The sequence below is a fragment of the Carlito syrichta genome, unplaced genomic scaffold, assembly GCF_000164805.1.
Source record: "Carlito syrichta isolate Samal-C Ts95f unplaced genomic scaffold, Tarsius_syrichta-2.0.1 Scaffold304199, whole genome shotgun sequence".
Lineage (NCBI taxonomy): Eukaryota > Metazoa > Chordata > Mammalia > Primates > Tarsiidae > Carlito > Carlito syrichta.
The window spans coordinates 399,662-420,155 of NW_007248295.1; the positions used below are offsets into that span (position 1 = coordinate 399,662).

Below are 20,494 nucleotides of genomic sequence, written 5' to 3' on the forward strand. Positions count from 1 at the left end.
CATAAGGCACATGAACAATTAAGTAAATATTTGTAATATAAAGAACGTATCATAAAAAGGTACTCGATTATGTATAGAATAAGAACATTGAAGCCAGCCACAGTGGCTCATGCCAGTATCCCAGCACTTTGAAAGACCAAGGCGGGAGAACTGCTTGCACCCAAGAGTTTATGACTAGCCTGGGCAACATAGCAATATCTGGTCTGTAATAAACATTTTAAAAAAATTAGCCAGGTATGCGGGTGTGATGGTGCATGCCTGTCATCCCGTTACTTCGGAGGCCAACGCAGGCAGATTACTTGAGCCCAGGAGTTGGAGGCCGAAGTGAGCCCTGATCATGCCACCGCACTCTAACCTGCAACAGAGACCCTGACTCAAAACAAAAAAAAAAGAAAAAAAATACAAGTTCAAGGAAACATTATTTCATAAATTTGTAAAGTGTGGAGAGATGTATTTATTTATTTATTTATTTATTTTGAGTTGGAGTCTCACTCGGTCACCCAGACTGGAGTGCAGCGGCCGCTCCCGGCCACCGCAGCCTCGACCTTCTGGGGGCTCCGGCGATCCTTCCGCCTCAGCCTTCCGAGTAGCCGGAATTACAGGCACGCGCTACCACGCCCGGCTGATTTTTTGATTTTTTATAGAGATGAGGTCTCGCCGCCCAGGCGGGTCTCGAACCCGCGGTCTCAGGCAATCCACTCACCTCAGCCTCCCAAAGACGTGGGATTACAGGCTGAGCCACCAAGCCCGGCTGAGAGATGTATTTATTAACAATAACTTTTATATTTATTATATTTTGCTTTAATGCATATTAAGCTTAATTTCCAATATGGTATTTTTCATTTTCCTTCTTCTGACTATGTCTAAAACCCCATAGATCTTATGAAGGGTAAGATTCAACTGTGTATAAAAGAATTTGAAGAACTAGGTTAAAAAAAAAAAAAAAAGAACCAAATGGCAATCTCCTGAAGCCCACGTACTTATTCCTAAACCCTAAGCTCAATTTTTATATTCCTAAAGCTCACTTACATATTCTTAAACCCATATACATACATATATTTTGATATACACTCATATGTTTCACAAACATAGACAGGAAGATATCTTGGGAACTAACTTTTAAAAGTTGGCGGAGTATGGGTTGGGCGCAGACTCATGCCTGTAATCCCAGCTTTTTGGGAGGCCGAGATGAGAGGATTGCCAGAATCCATGGGTTCGAGACCAGCCTGGGCAACATGGTGAAAACTTGTTTCTACAATAAATCAAAAAATTAAGCAGGCATGGTTGTGTATGCCTGTAGTTCCAGCTATTGGAAGGCTGAGGTGGATCGCCTAAACCCAGCAGGGGGAGGCTGCAGTGGCCATGAGCGTGCCACTGCACTTCAGCCTGGGTGACAGAGTGAGACTGACTCAAATAACTAACTAAATAAATAAACAAATAAAAATTTGGAGTCTGGAATAAATGTGATATAGCCTTGCATCTGCAAAACAGTTTTTGCTGGTCACAAGGAGTATGAAAACTTTTGGGGTCAGCAGCAAAGTAGTGGACACTATGTTCTGTATCTCAAAATTCTAAATGCCATGGTTCTTTCCATCCCTAATGCTCTTTGCATCTAATATACATGTTATAGTTCATTCTTGTTTAACTGTTAATGCTCAATTCAAAAATCTCATATGACCCTAGATTTCATTTGATTTTTAAATTAATAATCACTAAATCCACTTAAGGCTGGATCAGTAAGATTTAGTTTCAAGGTCACTAATGTATCACATTCTGATCTTAGGTTGATTTATTTTATTCCTCAAAATCAGTATTTAATTGTAAATGGAAACACTAACACAAGAAAACTTTAACATGCTTAGAATAAGAGCCTGTCTGACCTGTGGATAGAGGAAAACTCATGTTTTTCACACACGCACGCACGCGCACACACACACACACACACACACACACACCCTCTCAATCACCTGAGATAGTTAATTGCTGCCTCCTTGTATCATTCATGGGGGGGGGATGTTGAATCGGATGGAATAGCACCATGAGAACCACAAAATACATTAAATGTCAGGGACTCTTGCTTTAGATGATATGAGGCAATAACTTTAAAGAAGAAAAAAAACCACTAGATTTCAGTTTAAATAGAGGAAAACAAAAGAGAAAAATATTTTTAATCCTATGGCAATAACTAAAATAAATGATATGTTTGTGATGAGTATTACTGCACAAGAAGTTATTTTTACATTGCACTGTGATATACTTATTACAAGTTCCAGGCACTCACTGCCTGCTTCATGCTAGAAAATGGACAGATGAACTTGTAATCCAAATGTGTAACAGAGAACTCCAGGGATGTACCACCAGGCCATCCTCCTTTGTGCAAATGCTTACATTTTCTAGGCCCAGGAGCACAAGAAGTGGAATCGTTGTCATTCCCCCTTGAATCCATTCCTCCAGAGATACCGTTCCATCATGATCGTAGTCGATTTCTTCCATCATTTCATGGAGGATCTGGAGTAGAGAAGATGAGGAAAAATGTGCAATCAACAAAATTAATTTCGTATGCTACCACAAAGCGCTTGAGTTGGTTGTAACGAATGGTAACTAGCAGGGATAAATGTCTTGGTAACTCAGTACATTAATTCTATTACTGAGGAAATAGTAACTGCTGTGATTTCAAAAACCTGACCACTTACACTGATCACATTTTAGAAATAAGTACTTTGCTTTTTAATATTTTTCCAATGACTAGCATGGCTAAAATAAGAAGATATCTTTAATTTAAGGGTGAAAGTGATCTTTAATTAGTTTCCCCAGATGATTTCTTTTAGATTCATATATATGCCAAAAAATGTCTGAACAAATTAACTTCATGGCAAAGAGCTCAAATAATTCTTTTCTAAGTAGTAAGAGACGAGGGAATTAAGTTGCTTTTAATTGGCTATCAGAACTTAATAGAGCCAAGAAGTTAAAGGATCAAATCATAGTTGATTAGACTTCCATTTCTAAAGATAACTTTGATGTCGCAAAGTTCTCCATAGTGTATGTTTGTAATACATTTACCTCTCTGTGGTATCCTGACAATCTTTGTACTTTGAAGGGCTATTGTTAGGATTAAACAAGTTCATGTACTGTAAGCAGGAGAGTCTCTGACATACATAGTAAATGCCATATAGCATTATTTGTGTCATTATTAATGGAAATGATCTATGACTTCCAAACAGATCATCCTTGGATGCTGGGAAAGCATATTAGAACTAGTAACTCAGAGTTACCAAAGAGAAAATCAAATGACAATAATATATTAGGATCCCAGAAAAGACAAAAAAGATAGGGGCCTTCAAGAATGTATCCAACACGTAAATCATTCATATACCCACCGGATTAAGTTCTGTGACATCCCATTCAAGGTACTCTGCAACATGCATCATCTGGCTGATTATATTTTCTAGCTCCTGGAGGGGGGAGAGAGAGAGAAAGAAAGACCGAATGAGAAAGAGCTAGAGAGAGAGAAAATTAATGCAAGATCTTAGTAAGTTTCCAATCTTTGATTTATAGAAATTGCTTTGTTCAACATGTAGCTCAGAAAATTAAATGAGTTACATCATCAATTGGAGAGGGTCCTATACATAGGTAGGGATATATATATTATACACACACACACACACACATACACATAGGTTGTATAATCCTTTCTAAATGACTGATTAACTATATGGAAAAGAGAATCCTGACTATAAATTTATCTTTTACTTTGTCTAGAAATGTTCACCAGGAGAGGGCACAACTACACCAAAAAAGATATTCCTCTCCAGGAAAGTGGTGTCTGACATAAGCAGGAGCAGATACGTATTTTCACATGATGTGATTTTTAAGTCACTGAATTTCCTAACCCTTTGCCTAGAAAACAGATGTGTAAGAGTGGAAAGAGGCATTTGAGGGCAACTGAGAGGTTTATTTTTATTTTGATACACTGAGAACATATATTGACTGTTGCAGTCATTTATTGGATAATTTGCTCGGCCAGAGGAGTGTTCAAGGTCAAGGTTTGGAAGCTAAGTATATGCAGAGTTTATTTTGTGAAAGGATGGAATCTTAGTTTGAATTTTTATATTTTCCTACTCAAATGTCAACTCTTTGAAGAACTGCTAGTTAATACATATGGCTTGGCTAAATACATTAAAATATTTTCATACCTATTTATTTAATGTTTACATTTTTTCCTATTTATTTCCAGAAAATATTAAACATGGCTTTCTAAAATGCTTGTAATTTTAAATGTAGACATGACATAATTTGAAAAGTGGTGTTTTGTAGCGTAATTTAAAGATAAGAAGTGTAAAAAGAATAAAGAATAAATATATTAATCAAAGGTTACTCTACTCAAATCTCTAATATATGTAGTCAATGTTCATGGAATGGAGAGGAAATAAGATCAAAGAGACTGTCTTTTGGGAGGCCATAAGTCTTTTTGAGCAACTAATGAATGCTATACTCCCTTTCTCCAGAAGAAAAGTAGTAATGAATATGTCACTTATGTAGGACAAGTTGCGCCAGAAACAATACAAATATAAATGCATTTAGTACAGATAGCACATTTTAAAACACAAATTCCTTGGAATTATAGGCTAAAATTGTGTGTGTGTAACTGGTCTCTCACTTACTCTATCTTTGCTTATACATGCCTTAATGATTTGGAAGGGCAAGTTGCTGGATATGTTTTAAGAAGAGAAACTATTTTTGGTGGACCATTATATAGACATGTAACACTAGATAAGTATTTCACCTCTCTAAGATTCCGTTTTCTTATCAGCAAAATGGATATTCTAATGTTATTTAGTTTATAAAATGGCTGCAAAGATTAAACAGGTTATTATGTGTTACATTTATCTTGTTGTTTGGCATATTACAAATGATCAATAAACTTAACTATCACTATTAGCTATAGTGTCATTTTTCAAATTATCTATTTTCTTTCTTTTTTGCTTCCAGTAGGTAAACTGCTACACCTTTAAGGTACCAAGATAATGTCAAAAGGTATAATTTGAACCTGATATGGAAGCAAATACAATGGAGCAGTCAGTTATGCAGAGAAAATTCTAGAAATTAAATACAGACCTTTAATTTTTTTTTTAAAAATGTAGTTTAGCCAAAACCAGATCTATTTATCTCCAACTCATTGTTTAATATTGGGAATATAGTTCTAAATATTGCTAGTAAACTATCATATATGTTAACAAAAAAATGGTCAGACACCAAAAAGATTTGACTGAATTTTCAAATTAGCTGCCAACCCATGCTTCTTTTTAATTAAATTAAAAAGATGCCTAGAAAAGAAGCATTATTTTAATTTAATTTTAAAAAATCATTAAATCAGCTCTGCATTAAAATATAATTTGCATGCGTATAATCACAAATGCTACAATAAGCATATTAAAGTACGGAAGAAATCTAAATTTCTTGCTATGAAATGACATAAAAAAATAAGCTAGTTTATGATGTAGCTTGATATTTCTAAATGGGAAACTGAAGACAACTAGGAACTTAAAAATGATAGCATTTGAAAAATCACTGAGACTTAAACATAAGAAATCCCATAATCACAACATCAATTCAGAGTGGTGGTCACTTCCTAGAATAGGAATTATATATTTTCATTTCTCTCTGAAGAAGTTAGTATACCATTATCCTATTCAACTTTACATAACTATGTCGCCAACCTCATCACTTGCTTGTAAAAGTCTACTCAAGCTCTGCAATACAGTGGTCCATTACATGAAAAAACTCACTCGTTATCAGAGATAATATCTATTTTGGATATTATAAATATATCAAAACATTTGCTTTTTTAAAGTACCTGTGCAATTCAAAATTTCCAGAATATAATGCTAATTCTTTTTATAAGCATTCTTATCTTGTATTGATAGAACAAGAAATAATATAATATGCAAAATATGTTGCCAACAAATATAAAATAAATGATTGGATGTGATATGACATGGATTTTCATGAGCGGTACTGATTTGTGCACTAGAACTAAGAGTCTACTTTCTACTCCTTGGAAAACTAGCAAAAGATTTCAATATGTTACAAATAAAGTAAACATTTAATTATTCCTTTCAGTTAATCTTATAGAGATGATATATTTCTTCTATTTTTATGACTAAAACTATAGAGTGTAAGCTGTCTATAAAATTAGATGAGAAATTTTAAAAAGGGAAGTTTGTCAAAGCAATGTATATATTTACTTATTTCAAAATGCACATTTAGGCTAAGAATACTTTTTAAAAGTTAAAAAAAGATAATTTTTAAAAATTCCTTTAAATTCTACTTGTAGTCTCAATATTTTCCTTGGTGTCAAATCTCACAGATAGTTTTTCCTTCTTTCCAAATCAGTGGTCTCAATTTTGTTTTATTCAGAAACATTTGGCATCTTCTTTTGTAAACTAAGTTCAGTGCAGGGAAACAAAGTCATGTTTTTGTAGCAAAACTGTTCAATAGAAAAATCATAACCCTAAGTTTCCTCAGCTCATTCACTCTCAAAAAATCAGAAGATAAAAATGCTGTATGACTGTATGTAAATTATATTAAGTGTGCCTTCTGTGGTAATAGCTATAAATTTATTCATTGCATTTTTCCGAAGAAACTCTTTGAAATTTTCACAGAAAATTTGAAGGAAAAAATTACCGAGCTGTCCAGGAAGCCATTCCCATCCGTGTCATAAAGGCGAAACATAACTAGAATAAAAGAGGTGTTAAAAAAAAGATTATAGGAGAATAAGATCAATGTTAACTTCAATTATATTCTTTAAAACCTAGTTTCTATTTTGAAAACAAATGACATGAAAACTACATTCCTCCCCTTCTCAAAGCAATTAATTTGTGGGATTATTTCTCAATCTACATTGAAAGTGAATTAATTAATTGATAAAAATACTAGATATCAGATATACAGCAAATCCATTGTGTCTGTATCTAGGAAACACTAAAATGAACTATTGTTTGTTCATACTGTTTATTAAAAGATCATTAAATATAAACTCAAGAAAAGAGAGAAGTGAGGAAGTTGAAATATTCAGAGTCTGTATATTTAAGGTCAGAGTGCAGAAGGCAAAACAACCGATTTGAAATTTTAGAAATCAACTGTAATTTCAAATCCACTATTATGGGAGCTTAGTTAAGGATTGTTTTCTTATCTATAAAATGAGAATAATCAGCCTTCAATAAGACACACATTTGCTGTGAAAGTTAAGGGCTGTGATACGCACCCATGTGTATTGAAAGCCATTAATCACAATACAAACATAAGCAATTGTTAGGATTGATCACCCAGCAGTAGAGAAAGGAAGGAGTGTGAAATAAAGGATTCTTTCTTTCTGATGGAGGATGTCAACACAGAAAAACACATTATAATCATGGCTATAAAGGTTTATTTGTTTAAATCTGAGGTGAAGTCTTATAGGGTAACTGATCTTTGAACTAATCAAGCAAGGGAAAGGACAATGTGGGCTCTCTGTGGGATCAGGAAAGCTGATGACAGAGGTCCCTGACAGGACTGAGGATCCCCTTGTATATTTCACACACCCCAGGAGGCTGTGGAAGAGGCTGCAGGTGCTGTTTATGAACAGAGAAGAACACCACAGCTGTAAAAATAGACGGGTGGAAGTGAAAGTTTCTGTTAGTTTGTGTAACTTCCTTGATGTCTGAGGTCTATAATATTAATAAAGATTTTATAGCTATGAGGTCTAATCATGCAATGACCTTGATCATATATTCATAACTAATTATTATTTTATATTTATTTTATTTTACCAATTCTAAGATATTATTTATATGATGCAAAATTAGTCTGTATATCATTAAAAAGGAAAAATGTTACGAATGTAACTATGATGTTCTATTTATTGTAAGATGCAAACAAGTGTTAAAGATGTTAAAATGTAAGAGAAAAAAATGCCTATTGAATTAAGGGAGATAATATTAGGTCAGATAAAAAGATCTAAATATCTTTATTTGCACATCATGGTGATTGTTCCCTTTCATATACTCAAAAAATGAGAATGAAATGCAGAAGGAAAAAAAAACTTACCTCAATGTCAAAATTACCAACATTTTCTAGTATAGTAGCAAATAGTAAAAATTATCTTTATCAGTGATAAGAATTAACTGACCACTCAGAGCAAAGATTAACTACCAAGAAGGAACAAGGCTAAGCTTACAAAAACCTAACTATATTTTAGAATGTGGGACACTTGTCACTCTATTACTCCTTACTGGAGTAAATGACTACGAAACCATTGTATATAGTTCAGGTGTGCGGAAATCCTGGGCTTGTTAGTAGACCTTGCTGAGAACAAAAGCTCAAAGAAATACATACAACTGTGATGTGTGGATATTCTGCCATTCATTTTGGAGACATCTAAAGTTTCTTCCTATGTACCAAAGATCGCATTCTATGAAACACAACACAAGATTCAAACGCAGGATACTTTTTCTTTATTAGTCTGTCTTGAAGCCAGACTGTGTATATAGCCTAGGCTCCACCAAACAAAAGCACAGCCCCAGGTTATCAATCAGATGCTAGTGACGCAAGCAAAAGGGACTTGCCAAGAATCCATTCCGGTGATGGGAATGCATAAAATAACACAATTTATTCATTCTAAACTGGGTGAATATTTTGCTTGTTTCCAGTTTACTATTTCTAGCAATGTTTGGGCTATTTGAAATAATATTGCTGTAAATGGCTTTTATGGTTAGATAAACATTTGCCAGTTGGTTATAAACCACTAAAAGGAAGTCTGAATCATAGTCAATATTGACCAATAGACAGCAGAAGTGATTTTATCAACCCTGACTCTCAACAGCAATCTGAGAGTTTTTGAGTTGTTCCATTTTCTCACCAACATTGAGTACTGTCAATTGTCTGAGCCATTCTGGTAGAAGCATAGTGGTATAGCACTGAGATTTTAACTTGAATTCCCTTGGTTACTAGTGAAACTCAGCGAATTTTATGTTTATTGACCAATTAAATATCGTCTTTTGTGAAGTGACTATTAAAGTCTCTTGCCCAACTTTCTCTAAAGTCGTTTCCCCATTTTGTATTGATTCATAAAAGTTCTTAAGTCATTTTTAGGTTATAAGTTGCAAATAGGCCCTCCCACTCTGTTTTGACTTTTTCCTCTGTTAATATAATCTTTTGATGAACCAAAGCTCATAATTTTACTAAAAGACTAACATTTATCAAACTTTTCTTTTATGGTATAATTTTTTTGTTCTCTATAAAAATGTTAGCTTTCACCAAAATCATGAAGACCTTTCCTTTTGTACTCCTTAAAACAGTAATATTAAAATTGAATTTAGTTTGAAGTAGGTGGTCATTTTCATTTTTTGGTACATTTCATAGATTGTATTTTTCTAAAGAGCGATTAAAAAATAACTACACTCCCACACATTTGTTTTTACAATCTGATCTTGCCTTCTTTTCTATCACAAGTTGAGGGCTACATCCACTTCCCTTGAAGCAGGTTTATTCTTGACTAGTATTAAATAAAATGTAGTGAAGTAATGCTGCCCATTTATGAAGTTAAGTTATAAAAGGCAAGGCAGCTTCCACCTTACTTTGTGGAAAATGTGCATTAGAGACCTGAACCACTATGCTGGAATCTCTCTGACCTGATGTTTGGAATCCCCAACTATTCAACATGGAAAGATGAAATGGAGAATGACTGAGACTACAAAGAGAAAGTGGGAAAAGGGGGGAGAGACAGAGAAGGGGAGAGGAGGGAGAGAAAGAAAGGGGGAAGGAAAAGACCCGGAAGGCAGGGCAGGAAAGGAGATAGAGAGGAGGGAAGGTGGTAAGGTGGGAGGGAGGGAAAGTCAGAGAGGGAGGGAGAGGAAGAGGGAGGAAAGGTAGAAGGGCGGGAGATAGTCCTGGACAACATTCCCAGGATATTCCAAATTGTCACTGTCTGACTGTCATCCCCTATGAACTCTTTAGTCAAACTATTCTGTTATTTTTCCTTAAATTTTTATCCACACACAAAGAGTAGTGAGATAATCAATGCCATTGTCTTAATATTTTGAAATGATTTGCTAAAATAGACAATGAAATGATATAGCTACCCAATTAACCAAGTACACAATGGTGAGCTTTACTGCCAACTTTGTCCTAATCAAGTTTCCATTTAAATTTGGGTGAGTTTCTAATCAAGTATCCATTTAAATTTGGGTGGGATTTCCTATTCTGTAACCATGGTGTTACTGCAATAATATCACACTGTCCTAACTGCTGCAGTTTTTTAAAAAAAAAAGTCAAATATGTCCTCTAATTTTGTTCAACTTCAATACTGCCTTGGCTATACGTGTCTTTTATATTTGCATATAACGTTTAGAAAAAGTTTGTCAACCTCCACTTTCCTCCACATCCCCAAAACCAATCAACCAACCAAACAAAAAATAATCTTGTTGAATTTCTACTGATATTGTACTGGATCATATAAATCTATTTGAGGAGAAGTTTTACAATGCTGAATCTTGAAATCTATGATCAGGTTAAAGGCCTCTTATTTAGATATTTTTAATTTCTTTCAATAATATTTCATAGTTTTCTGGGTAGAGTTCTCTTAAATATTTGTTAAAGGTTTATTTCCAGGTATCTAATCATTTTAATGTTGTAAATGGTAAAATTTCTTAAATTTTATTTGTAATTATTTCCTGGTGTTATAGCATACAAGCGATTTCTATCTACTATCCAAAGATCTTGTTAAACCTACTTATTAATTCAAATACTTAATCTGTAGATTACACTGGCTTTTTATGTAAATAATGATGTCATTTATAAACAATGATGTTTAATTTCTTCTTCTCCCATTCTCATAAATTCTATGTGGTTTATTTTTTCATTATTGCCATGGGCAATATATCTTGAACATAAAGTTGAATTACATTTAGAGTAGGGGCCATTCTTGTCTTGTTTTTAATATCAGTGGGAGCACCATCAACATTTCACTCTTAAATATAAAGTTTGCTGGAAGTTTGTTATAGATATACACTACTAGATTAAAGAAATAATTTACTATTTCTAGTTAGCTCAGAATTTTTGCTATTTTTTAAAGTCATGAATAGAATAGCTGTGAAATGTGATCAAATGCTTTTATCATTTTGAGATCATTAGAAAAGTCTTCTTCTTTATTCTTTTAATGGTAAAATACATTATTTTATTTCCCAATGTTAAACGCAATTTATATTTCTGAAATAATCCCAGTTTAGACCTGGACAGTCTGTCTTAGCTATTTTGCATATGTAACTGGGTTTGATTGCTAATATCTTGTTCCCATTCTTTGTGTTGTCTGGAAGAATATTTAGATGACTTATGTTTAAATTTCTTAAATTCAGTGTGTATTTTAGTACACTGAGGAAGATATCTGGTTAGGACTTTTCTCTGTTGGACAGCTTTTTAAAAAAATTATAGATTTAATCTATTATAAATTATAGATTTAATCTTATATTTAATAAATATAAGAATCTTAGGACTTTGTTTTTTAAATTTTTTGTATATATATATTTTTTGAGTCAGAGTCTCACTCTGTTGCCCAGGCTTGAGAGCAGTGGCACGCTTACAGCTACTGCAGCCTCAAGCTGCTGGGCTCAGGTGATCCTTTCTGCCTCAGTCTTCCAAATATCTGGAACCATAGGTGTGCACCACCATAACTGGTTAATATTTTTGATTTATTGTAGAGACAAGGTCTCGCCAAATTGCCCAGGCTGGTCTTGAACCCCTGAGCTCTGGCAATCCTTTTGCCTCTGCCACACAAAATGCTGGGATTACAGGTGTCAGCCACCACACTTGGCCAAATCCTAAGACCTTATATTTCTTCTTTGGTCAATTTTGACAAGTTATATTTTTCTATAAATGTGTCATTTAATTCTAAGTTTTAAGTATTTTGGCATAATGTTTTATATAATAGACTTTTATTTATCTTTTTATTATCTGTAGGATTCGTAGTAATAGCCCTTTTTATTTTCCTTTGTTTACTATTTGCACTATGTCTTTCTCTTTTCATTTTTAATTTGTTTTTCCAGGAGTTTGTCCATTTTACTATAGAAATCATATGTAAATGAAGAGATATATTATTTCATGAATTGGAAAACTCAATATTATTAAAATGTAAATTATCCACAAATTATTCTATCAAATGGATGTAATTCTAATCTAAATTGCAGAAAATTTTAAAAATTTACATGAAAATATAAACAGAAATGAAAATGACTTAGAATACCCAAAACAATCTTGAAAGGTAGAACAAATCTGACGAATGTACATTACCTGATTTCTAGAGTCAGTAATCCAGAATGTGAGGGGCTTAAAGGTTAAACAAATATCAAAACAGAAAAGGGTCCAGATACAGATACACACATCTGTAATCAACAAGGACACCAAAAAATTCCGAGGGGAAAAGAAAAATCTTTTCAACAACAGATGCTATGGCAACTGGTTATCAACATAGAAAACAAAGTACCTTGATCCGTATCTCACACCAATCACAAATATTAGTTCAAATGAATTTTAAATTCTAACATTATAGTTAAACTATAAATCTTCCAGAATAAAATATTTAAAAAATATCTCCACATTGAGGTAAGTCAAGACTTCTTAGGGAAGGCCCAAAACAAACAAAAACCATGAACTATCCATTTTAAAAAGGGGTAAATTGTAGTTCATCAAAATCAGGAATTTTGCTCTTATATTAAAAAAAACTTTAGAAAAATAAATATGCCAGCTACATATTTGAAAACATTAAAAATGCATATATCTGACAAAAAAATTGTATCAAGAATGTGTCACCAAACCCTACAGCTCAGTACTAAAGTGGTAACTCAATTAAGAAAGAGATAAAAAGTTAGGCAGATATTTTTTAAAAAGGAAAAAGTATGAATGGTCAACGAGTACCTAACAATATACTGAACACCATCAGTCCTCAAGAAAATGGTAATTTAAACCACAATTAGGGATGACTAATACTAGAATTTCTCTGGAATTTACCAAAAAAGAGTCTACCAAAACTGCTCAGCTTCTCAGCCTCTTAATTGCTTAAGAATTTATCATTTAAAAACTGGTAAAACCAACAAAACAAACAAAAAAACCCTGACTTTCTTCTCCCAAACATTTGAACCACAAATCGAATTTGCTTTGACAATTCCCTGAAATTTTCAAGCAGTTTTTACAAAAACATTTGTCCAAATTTTCTAGTTGTTTTCAATAGGAGAGTTGGTTTGAGAATACTTATTCCACTACTGCCTGAAGTAGACTCTAATGTCTTTTATAATTTATTTCTATGCATAGTAACAAAAGTTAATGGCTGTTTATGAATTCTGTCTCTGTTCAAATAAGGAAGTTAAAGAATTTTAAGCTCTGACTAATAATATAAATAATAAAAATATGATACATATATTGAGGATGAAGTATTACATACCCCAAATTTCATCAAGTCAATGTCAAGGATAAAATTTTCTTTGGTCCAGGATAAGAGAGAAAGTCTAAAATTTTAATTTTTAGATATGTCTACTTTCCTAATTTAAAATTGTAGTGGGTTCATGCAAAATATGTAGTATTAAACTCATAATTTACTTTATTTTCTATTAAAGGACCACTATAATAAGAGTAAGGGGTGAAATTGGTATAAATCTATAAACACACACACACACACAATCATAAATGAGAAAAAACACAATTTTTAGAGACCAGTTCTCTGAGTTCTGCAAAAGTCAGACCAAAAGAATTAAGGGCTCAAGGTACTCAGGAATTCTGAGGGTAGGGGTATTAGACCAAAGACAGGGTAATTAAGTGAAAATCAATATACTGAATATTGAGAGAAGAAGTTCCTTTCCTTATCTCCAAAGAGTCAATACCATTGGTGTGGTTACCCAACCTTACTACCACTACCATCAAAAAATCCTTTCAAATCTTGTACTTATAAATTACAAAACTTGTAAATAAAATGGAAGTTTCTATCCATGAAATAAAAATAGGAACTTATAAGGATCAAGGTAAGAGTAAAACGGAGTCTCTGTGAGGATAGAAAAAGTGGGGAAAAAACTAACCACAAGGTATAAAAGATGTTTCAGATGTCAAATGAGAGATGCAAAAGAAAAGAAGATAGAACACAGAAGACGAAAGAAAATATATCATTCAAAGTTCTGTCTTGGTGGTTCAACAGCCAAGTAATATTGGTTTCAGAAAGACAGAACAAATAAAATAAAGGGAGGAGGTGATTATCAAAGAAAAGTTTCAGGAACAAATGAAGAGACTAGAATTCTAAACCAGATTAGAAATTTCCAAATTGATTAGTTATAAGAACAGAGAAAAGTAATCAAGTAAGAAAACAAAGACAATTATTAACTACACGGAAAGTAAAAACTGCTTGGTCTGATAGACTCGTAAAATCTTTTTATTTTACAACTCTATAAATTATATCAAGAAAATAAAATGTAATCTCCAAATTTTATAATAAAATTGTCTTTTTAATATTTGAAAGTAAAGTCAGGCTCCAAGGTCAAGTGAATCACTGAACAAGTACATCTTATTTTTAAAACTAACATAAGCATATAGGTGGTTAGCTGAAAAATGAAATAAGCCTAATGTTAAAATTATTCTGTCAACATGTTAGCTTCCAAATACGGGTACCCACTACAAAGTTACAAGCTAGTTTAACCCACATTTTTTTTCTATTTTTATACTCATATAATTTTACTTTATAGAGAAACAATTACGTGCCCACACATGTATTTAGCTAAAAGATCAGAGCAAAAGCATATTATGCAAGATAAGGGTATTTTTTAAATCCAATTTTTTTATCTTCCAAAAAGTTTGCAAGTTTCTATTTTCTCATTGAATATAATGCTATACATACATGTTAATGATATAATAATAGTCATAGAATTTTTATTGAACATTAGAAAGTATATATTTTTAAAAGCATTTAAACTGAGATGTCTTTCATTCACAATTTTATACTATTTTATGTACTCCAGTACATACTTAAACTTTAAAAGCAGAGGTGAAAAAAAATAGTAGCTTAGGGTGTTTGATATCCAATGTACTGGAGTAATACTTTCTGCTTTCTCCACAGGAGAAACAATAATAAAAACAACAAAACATAGCTTTTCAAAATAAAAAGGGCACTTTACAGCAGGTCAGGATTCATGAGTTTTAGTGACAGCTAAATAAACCTGTGGTATCATTAGGAACCATTCTCTTGGCTTTTTTTGTTTGTTTTTTAAATTGATACACTACAAGAAGGTTGACTAGATGGTCTTAAGGGTCTCTTCAATGTTATATTTCAGTGGTTCTAAAGTTAATATCATACATAGCAGTAATTATAGAGTACAGTCTATTTTTTATCTGCCTATCAATTATCCATTTTCAAAATTTTTATTGATTTCTCTCCTATGATGTTTTTTCAGGTAATGTAAGATAATTTAAAAATTATTCTTAAGTCATTAGTAAGCTAATAGGCACTAATCCAAATGTGGATACCATGTATTTTAAAATCAAAGAATAAATAAAGTGCATATTATATAATATCTTAAATAATTCATATTATTTTGATCTTCTCAAGCACCCGTTGACTTTATTACAGTTTCATTTAACTACTACTTATTGAACATCTATCTGTTGAAACACACATACACACACACACACACACACACACACACACACACACACACACACACACACACACACGAGATGAGACAGCAGTTACAGAGTGTAAAGGTATGAAAGAGTATAAGATAATCCAATTAGGAGATGCCAAGGAGATTCGTGCTGTGAGGCAGCCTCCATGTGTAGTATGAACTGAATCACACATACATTGGGAAATAGTATCCCCAGTAAATGCACATGATAAGTAAAGTCACGAAGGTAGAAAACTTCAGGGTTTGTCTGATGACTCAAAAGTTGACCCATGTGTCGGGACATAGTTTGTGCATGTGTCTGCAAGTCAAAGCCAAGTGCAAGACCGGCAAAGTAGGTTGAGGTCAAATGGCAGAGCCAGACCAATTTCCAGATGTTAAAGTTTTGAATGGCATGTATCACTAAATCAAGAATGACCAGAGAGAGACTTTTTCACTAAGTTAGAAGAGAAGCAGGAAAAAATAGGCATAATAATTGACAAGGTTTTAGATAAGATGAGAAGTTATCAGAGTTCTTATGTTAATGAATGAGATGATGATGATTAAATAGGTGGGTGTTTGAAAAAAGGCATATGGACTAAGCTAGAAAAGAGAAGTTAACTGTACTTCTGAAGACTGGCTGAAGTTTTGTGTAGTGATATAATTCATAGAATTACATTTGTATTTCACTAAATCTCTGTCACTCAGGATATGAACAAATAATTTGAATGCCTGAAATTAAATGTAAAAATATAATTGACATCAGAGAGTATGAGATAGGTTTACATTGGAAGAGATGGATGCCCAAAAGTCACCAGGCAAATTCAGGAGAAGTGGTCAAGTGTCAAGAATTTTTAACTTGCTTTTATGTATTTCACTTAACAAACATTAATGTGAACTAATACATGTGAAGGTATTTAGTAAGCAAATATTAATCCATCTAATCCTCATTAGTTACTCTATGAGTTAAACACTATCTTATAATTCCAATTTTACAATTGAGGAAACTGAGTCCTGAAGAGTCTTTTTTTTTAATGTACTCAGATCATTCAGACAGATAAGTGTCAACCTAGGGTTTGCCTTCAATCAGGATAAACAAGATTCAACGTTTCTAAGTATTATGCTATGCTATATTCAAGTTAAAAGTAGGGGAATAAGAAGTTAAGCAAATATAAGCTGTTGTCAAAGTCAGATTCTAATGTTTTAAAATAAAAGCAGTTCTTGGATGTTTTATGACTTAGAATGTCGCAACAGAAGTGAAGGACTAGAATAAAATGGAGGCAAAGTCATAAAGATTTGAAAAATGAAGGGGACTGAGAGAGAAACTGAATGACTCTCCACAAAACACCATGATGGGCTTAAGTTTAGGAGAACAAAGTGGCCCTGAAACCATGTCCTCATCTATTTACTGGGATGACTGGCCACTGAGCGCAACAAGGAGAGATAAAAAGAAAGTTCTCCCACGGCCCAGCACACACCCACTCACCTCACACACATGCAAAAGAACTCATCCTCATCCAAGTGTGCATGAGAAGCAGTTAATGCACACCTTCCACCCGATAGAGGTTCAGGACTGGCAAGTTCCTCAAAGAGGAATTAGGGTTGGGTTAAGGAAATCAAGGTGAAGAAATGAATTACACAGAAAGTTCTTACTTAACGTTCTCCATAGGTATTTGGAAACTGTGACTTCAAACAAAGTGACATACAGCAGGTCCTCAAAAAAGTCCTCTTCCATGTTGTTTCATTATAATGTTGAAGAGGAAAAATGCATTTGTTATAAATCATTTTGCTTGAAGCTGCAGTTTTCAAGATCCTACCAATTATATTGGGAATTTACTGTAATCAGTGGAATCATCAGATGTGTGTTTGTTGTTGCTTTTTTGTTTTTTCTTAATAGGATAAGCTTCATAATAATCATTGTGTAAATGCCTGGCAGAAAAGACAGGGGAGATGGAAAGTGGTGGAAAGCACTGAATAGACTTATTTTAAACATGCAAAATGGTATTTGGGGGGTAAAGTCTGAGTTCTACAAACATTGAGAACAATTTAATTATTTCATTTAATAACCTAGGTAAAAGAATCTAGCAAATACTGCCACTATTCATCAATTCCAAGAAAAACAACTGTCATTTCAGATGCATTCTGTGTGTGCGTTTTCACGGGACAGAAGGCGCTGCATCAGCTATATTTCCCAATATGTGATCCCTGGACCAACATCATCAGCATCACCTGAAGACCTGTTAGGAATGCACAGCTCCACCTCAGGCCCACTGAATCAGAAGCACAAGATCAGGGCCCAGCAAGCTGCGAGTTTTCAAGCCCTGCAGGTGATTCTGATGATCAAGTTTGAGAACATCTGACCGTTTAAACCAATACTTTCTGTTTAGCTAGATGGAAGATCCTATGTCAGCATTCACCTGCAGAAGTTAATTTTAGATGCCCAAGCACATCTATATCTGTGTTAATTGTACTAGTTTTGTTTCTTCTTTTCTTTCTTCTGGTTTATATTGTGTTTAATAAGTTATAACCCTTTTGGAAGTATATTTTAAATTAACCACCACTAAGTGTTTTATTTTTAAGTCTTATTGAGACATGTCTAAAAAATCTAGAACTGTAAAATAATGAAAAAATGTTGGAAAGTTGTAAATGTGCAATTGTAGAAGGATAAAAATATATGACAAATTGCTAAGAAAGTGGGTGCAGGGAGTCGATTCTTATTTAATTGATGTGGGAAAGAGCCAGGCATCGGCATTAAACAAAAGAAAAAGAAAAAATACTTGACGATTTTGATATATAGCCAACGTTAGGATCACCAAATAAGAGAATAGTAAAAAGACTTAGAGAATCATTTACTTTGATGAATCTGGTGAAAAATCATGGTAATAATGCCAAGTCACAACAAGTCTGCCTATAAGAAGAGTCTGGAGAAATGGTTAAGAAAAACATAAAATGCAACTTAATTTCATGTAAGCTTGAAAAAGATCTGGGAAACTCAAAGAAAGAACAAAGGGAAGTGGGTTGATAACAGCACAGAAAAGTAAACGGCAGGCCAGTTGGACTTGGTTCATCAAGTGTTTTGAACAGTGAGTGAATTAACATCCTGCCTGCACTTGTAGACGAAGGCCATGTGGGTTCAAAGATTCAAGCTGAAAACTCGAAAGAATTCCTCTTAAAAGCAGCAGACATACAATCGACCAAGAAATAATTAAAATTCAACACAAAATACCACTTTGTGGAGAAATGGTGGTGCCTTTATTCATCTCAGATATAGAAAAAAATGTTTGTCTTGATTTTTATAATCATCCCGAACGTGGTCCTGATAACACCTGAGAAAACTTTCTTTCTGGCTGTCACTTCAATAGAAATTCACTGAACATTAATATTTACTTTGGAATGAGACAGATTTCTGCAGGTCTTAGGAATACAAAATAAATCTTGAAATGCAAATATTCAACATTTATGAATAATAAATATATATTGAAAGAATGATGTTCATATGGTTTATTCATAAGCTAAGCAGGTGTGACTCTTAATCATATTATAGTAAATATTTTATTGGTAAGATAAATGCTATCAAGAGTTACTATTAAATTTAAACAAAAATGTTTCCTAATCCTAATTCTGAAACATCATAATATTTCACATTTGCTTTAGAAATATAAAAGTTTGGATTCATTATCTTCACCATAATTCTAGTGGCAAGAATTTTACATTTATTTAGTGATATCCTGTATAACTGAGTTAATCAGATTATTGAATAAGTTATACTTAGAAAAGGCTTTGTAGTTTAGAAAAGGTGAGTAAATGTTTAAAAAAATTTTTTCTTCCATTGCAATGAGTATAGTTAGCCAGAAGAGAGCGCTCAGTCACTACATTTAATTGAAGAGTAATTTACTTTCAAACTACATAGAAATTCTCTGCCAGATCCTAGAAGAAACACAGCTATTGTTTAATTATTTATAATATCTAGAGTCAAATCCCATAAATAAAACTCTCAGGTCTGGCAGTTGAAAAATCGTTTTTCCCTGCCAGAACTGTTTGCTGAAACTCACAAGGGAGATTTTCATGGGAAAAAAGGTGCAGTTTGTGTGTTTATAGGGAATTTTCTCTTTCACTAATGGGAAGGGCTCTTCAACACTAAAAATAGATGCTTTTTCAAAACAACTCAAAGGATACACTTTCCAATACATCTTATTAGCACAAAAGAACTGAGGAATATTTTTAAAAGTCATATGACAAACCTACTCAAGAAATAATCAATGATCAGATAGAACTTGATAAATAAGAACCTGATATTGATAGATTTCAATATCTTTTACATTGTCTGGTTGTCAATGGAAGAAATTTTTTTATTGTTGAGCAGGATCACTTTATTTCACAAAAATATTATACAACTGTAGAAGATGCAATTTTAAGTTCATCAATATCCAATCCCTTCTCCTGCCCTCAACCATGATAAATAAACTAAATTAAGAAATACATACACTCAAGCTTATCCTCTGGTCTTCCCCTTTCGAGAAGAGACAGGTAACAGACAATGTCCTTCAGATGAATTACTTCTGGCGAACACGTGTTCGCAGGAGAAGTATTACGGGGAGGAGTGATGGCACCTTTGTTCATTCTCAGACCTAGGGGGGGAAAAACACAATATTGGCTTTATGTTTCATTAAATACTTGCAATGTTTGAAAACAGAAGAAAAAAAGAGAGAGGTAACACATAAGACTATGTAGAAAGCGATGTATTTTTTAGGCATAAATAATCAAATTCAGAGCCGGGCTCGGTGGCTCAGCCTGTAATCCCGAGTCTTTGGGAGGCTGAGGTGAGTGGA

The 20,494-nt window shown here is 33.3% G+C and overlaps 1 protein-coding gene across 1 annotated transcript in view; it reads right to left on the minus strand.

Moving 5' to 3' along the window:
* Window positions 1-20,494, minus strand: part of DGKB (diacylglycerol kinase beta) — a gene marked incomplete at its 3' end in the record, with an annotated part of 571,138 nt that overhangs the window by 347,093 nt on the left and 203,551 nt on the right. The window contains exons 6-9 of the mRNA XM_008059499.2: window positions 20,150-20,293; window positions 6,685-6,734; window positions 3,378-3,452; window positions 2,389-2,508 (exon numbers count right to left, since the gene is read on the minus strand). Coding sequence (XP_008057690.1) covers window positions 2,389-2,508; window positions 3,378-3,452; window positions 6,685-6,734; window positions 20,150-20,293 — 389 coding nt within the window. The remainder of the gene's footprint in view (window positions 1-2,388; window positions 2,509-3,377; window positions 3,453-6,684; window positions 6,735-20,149; window positions 20,294-20,494) is intronic.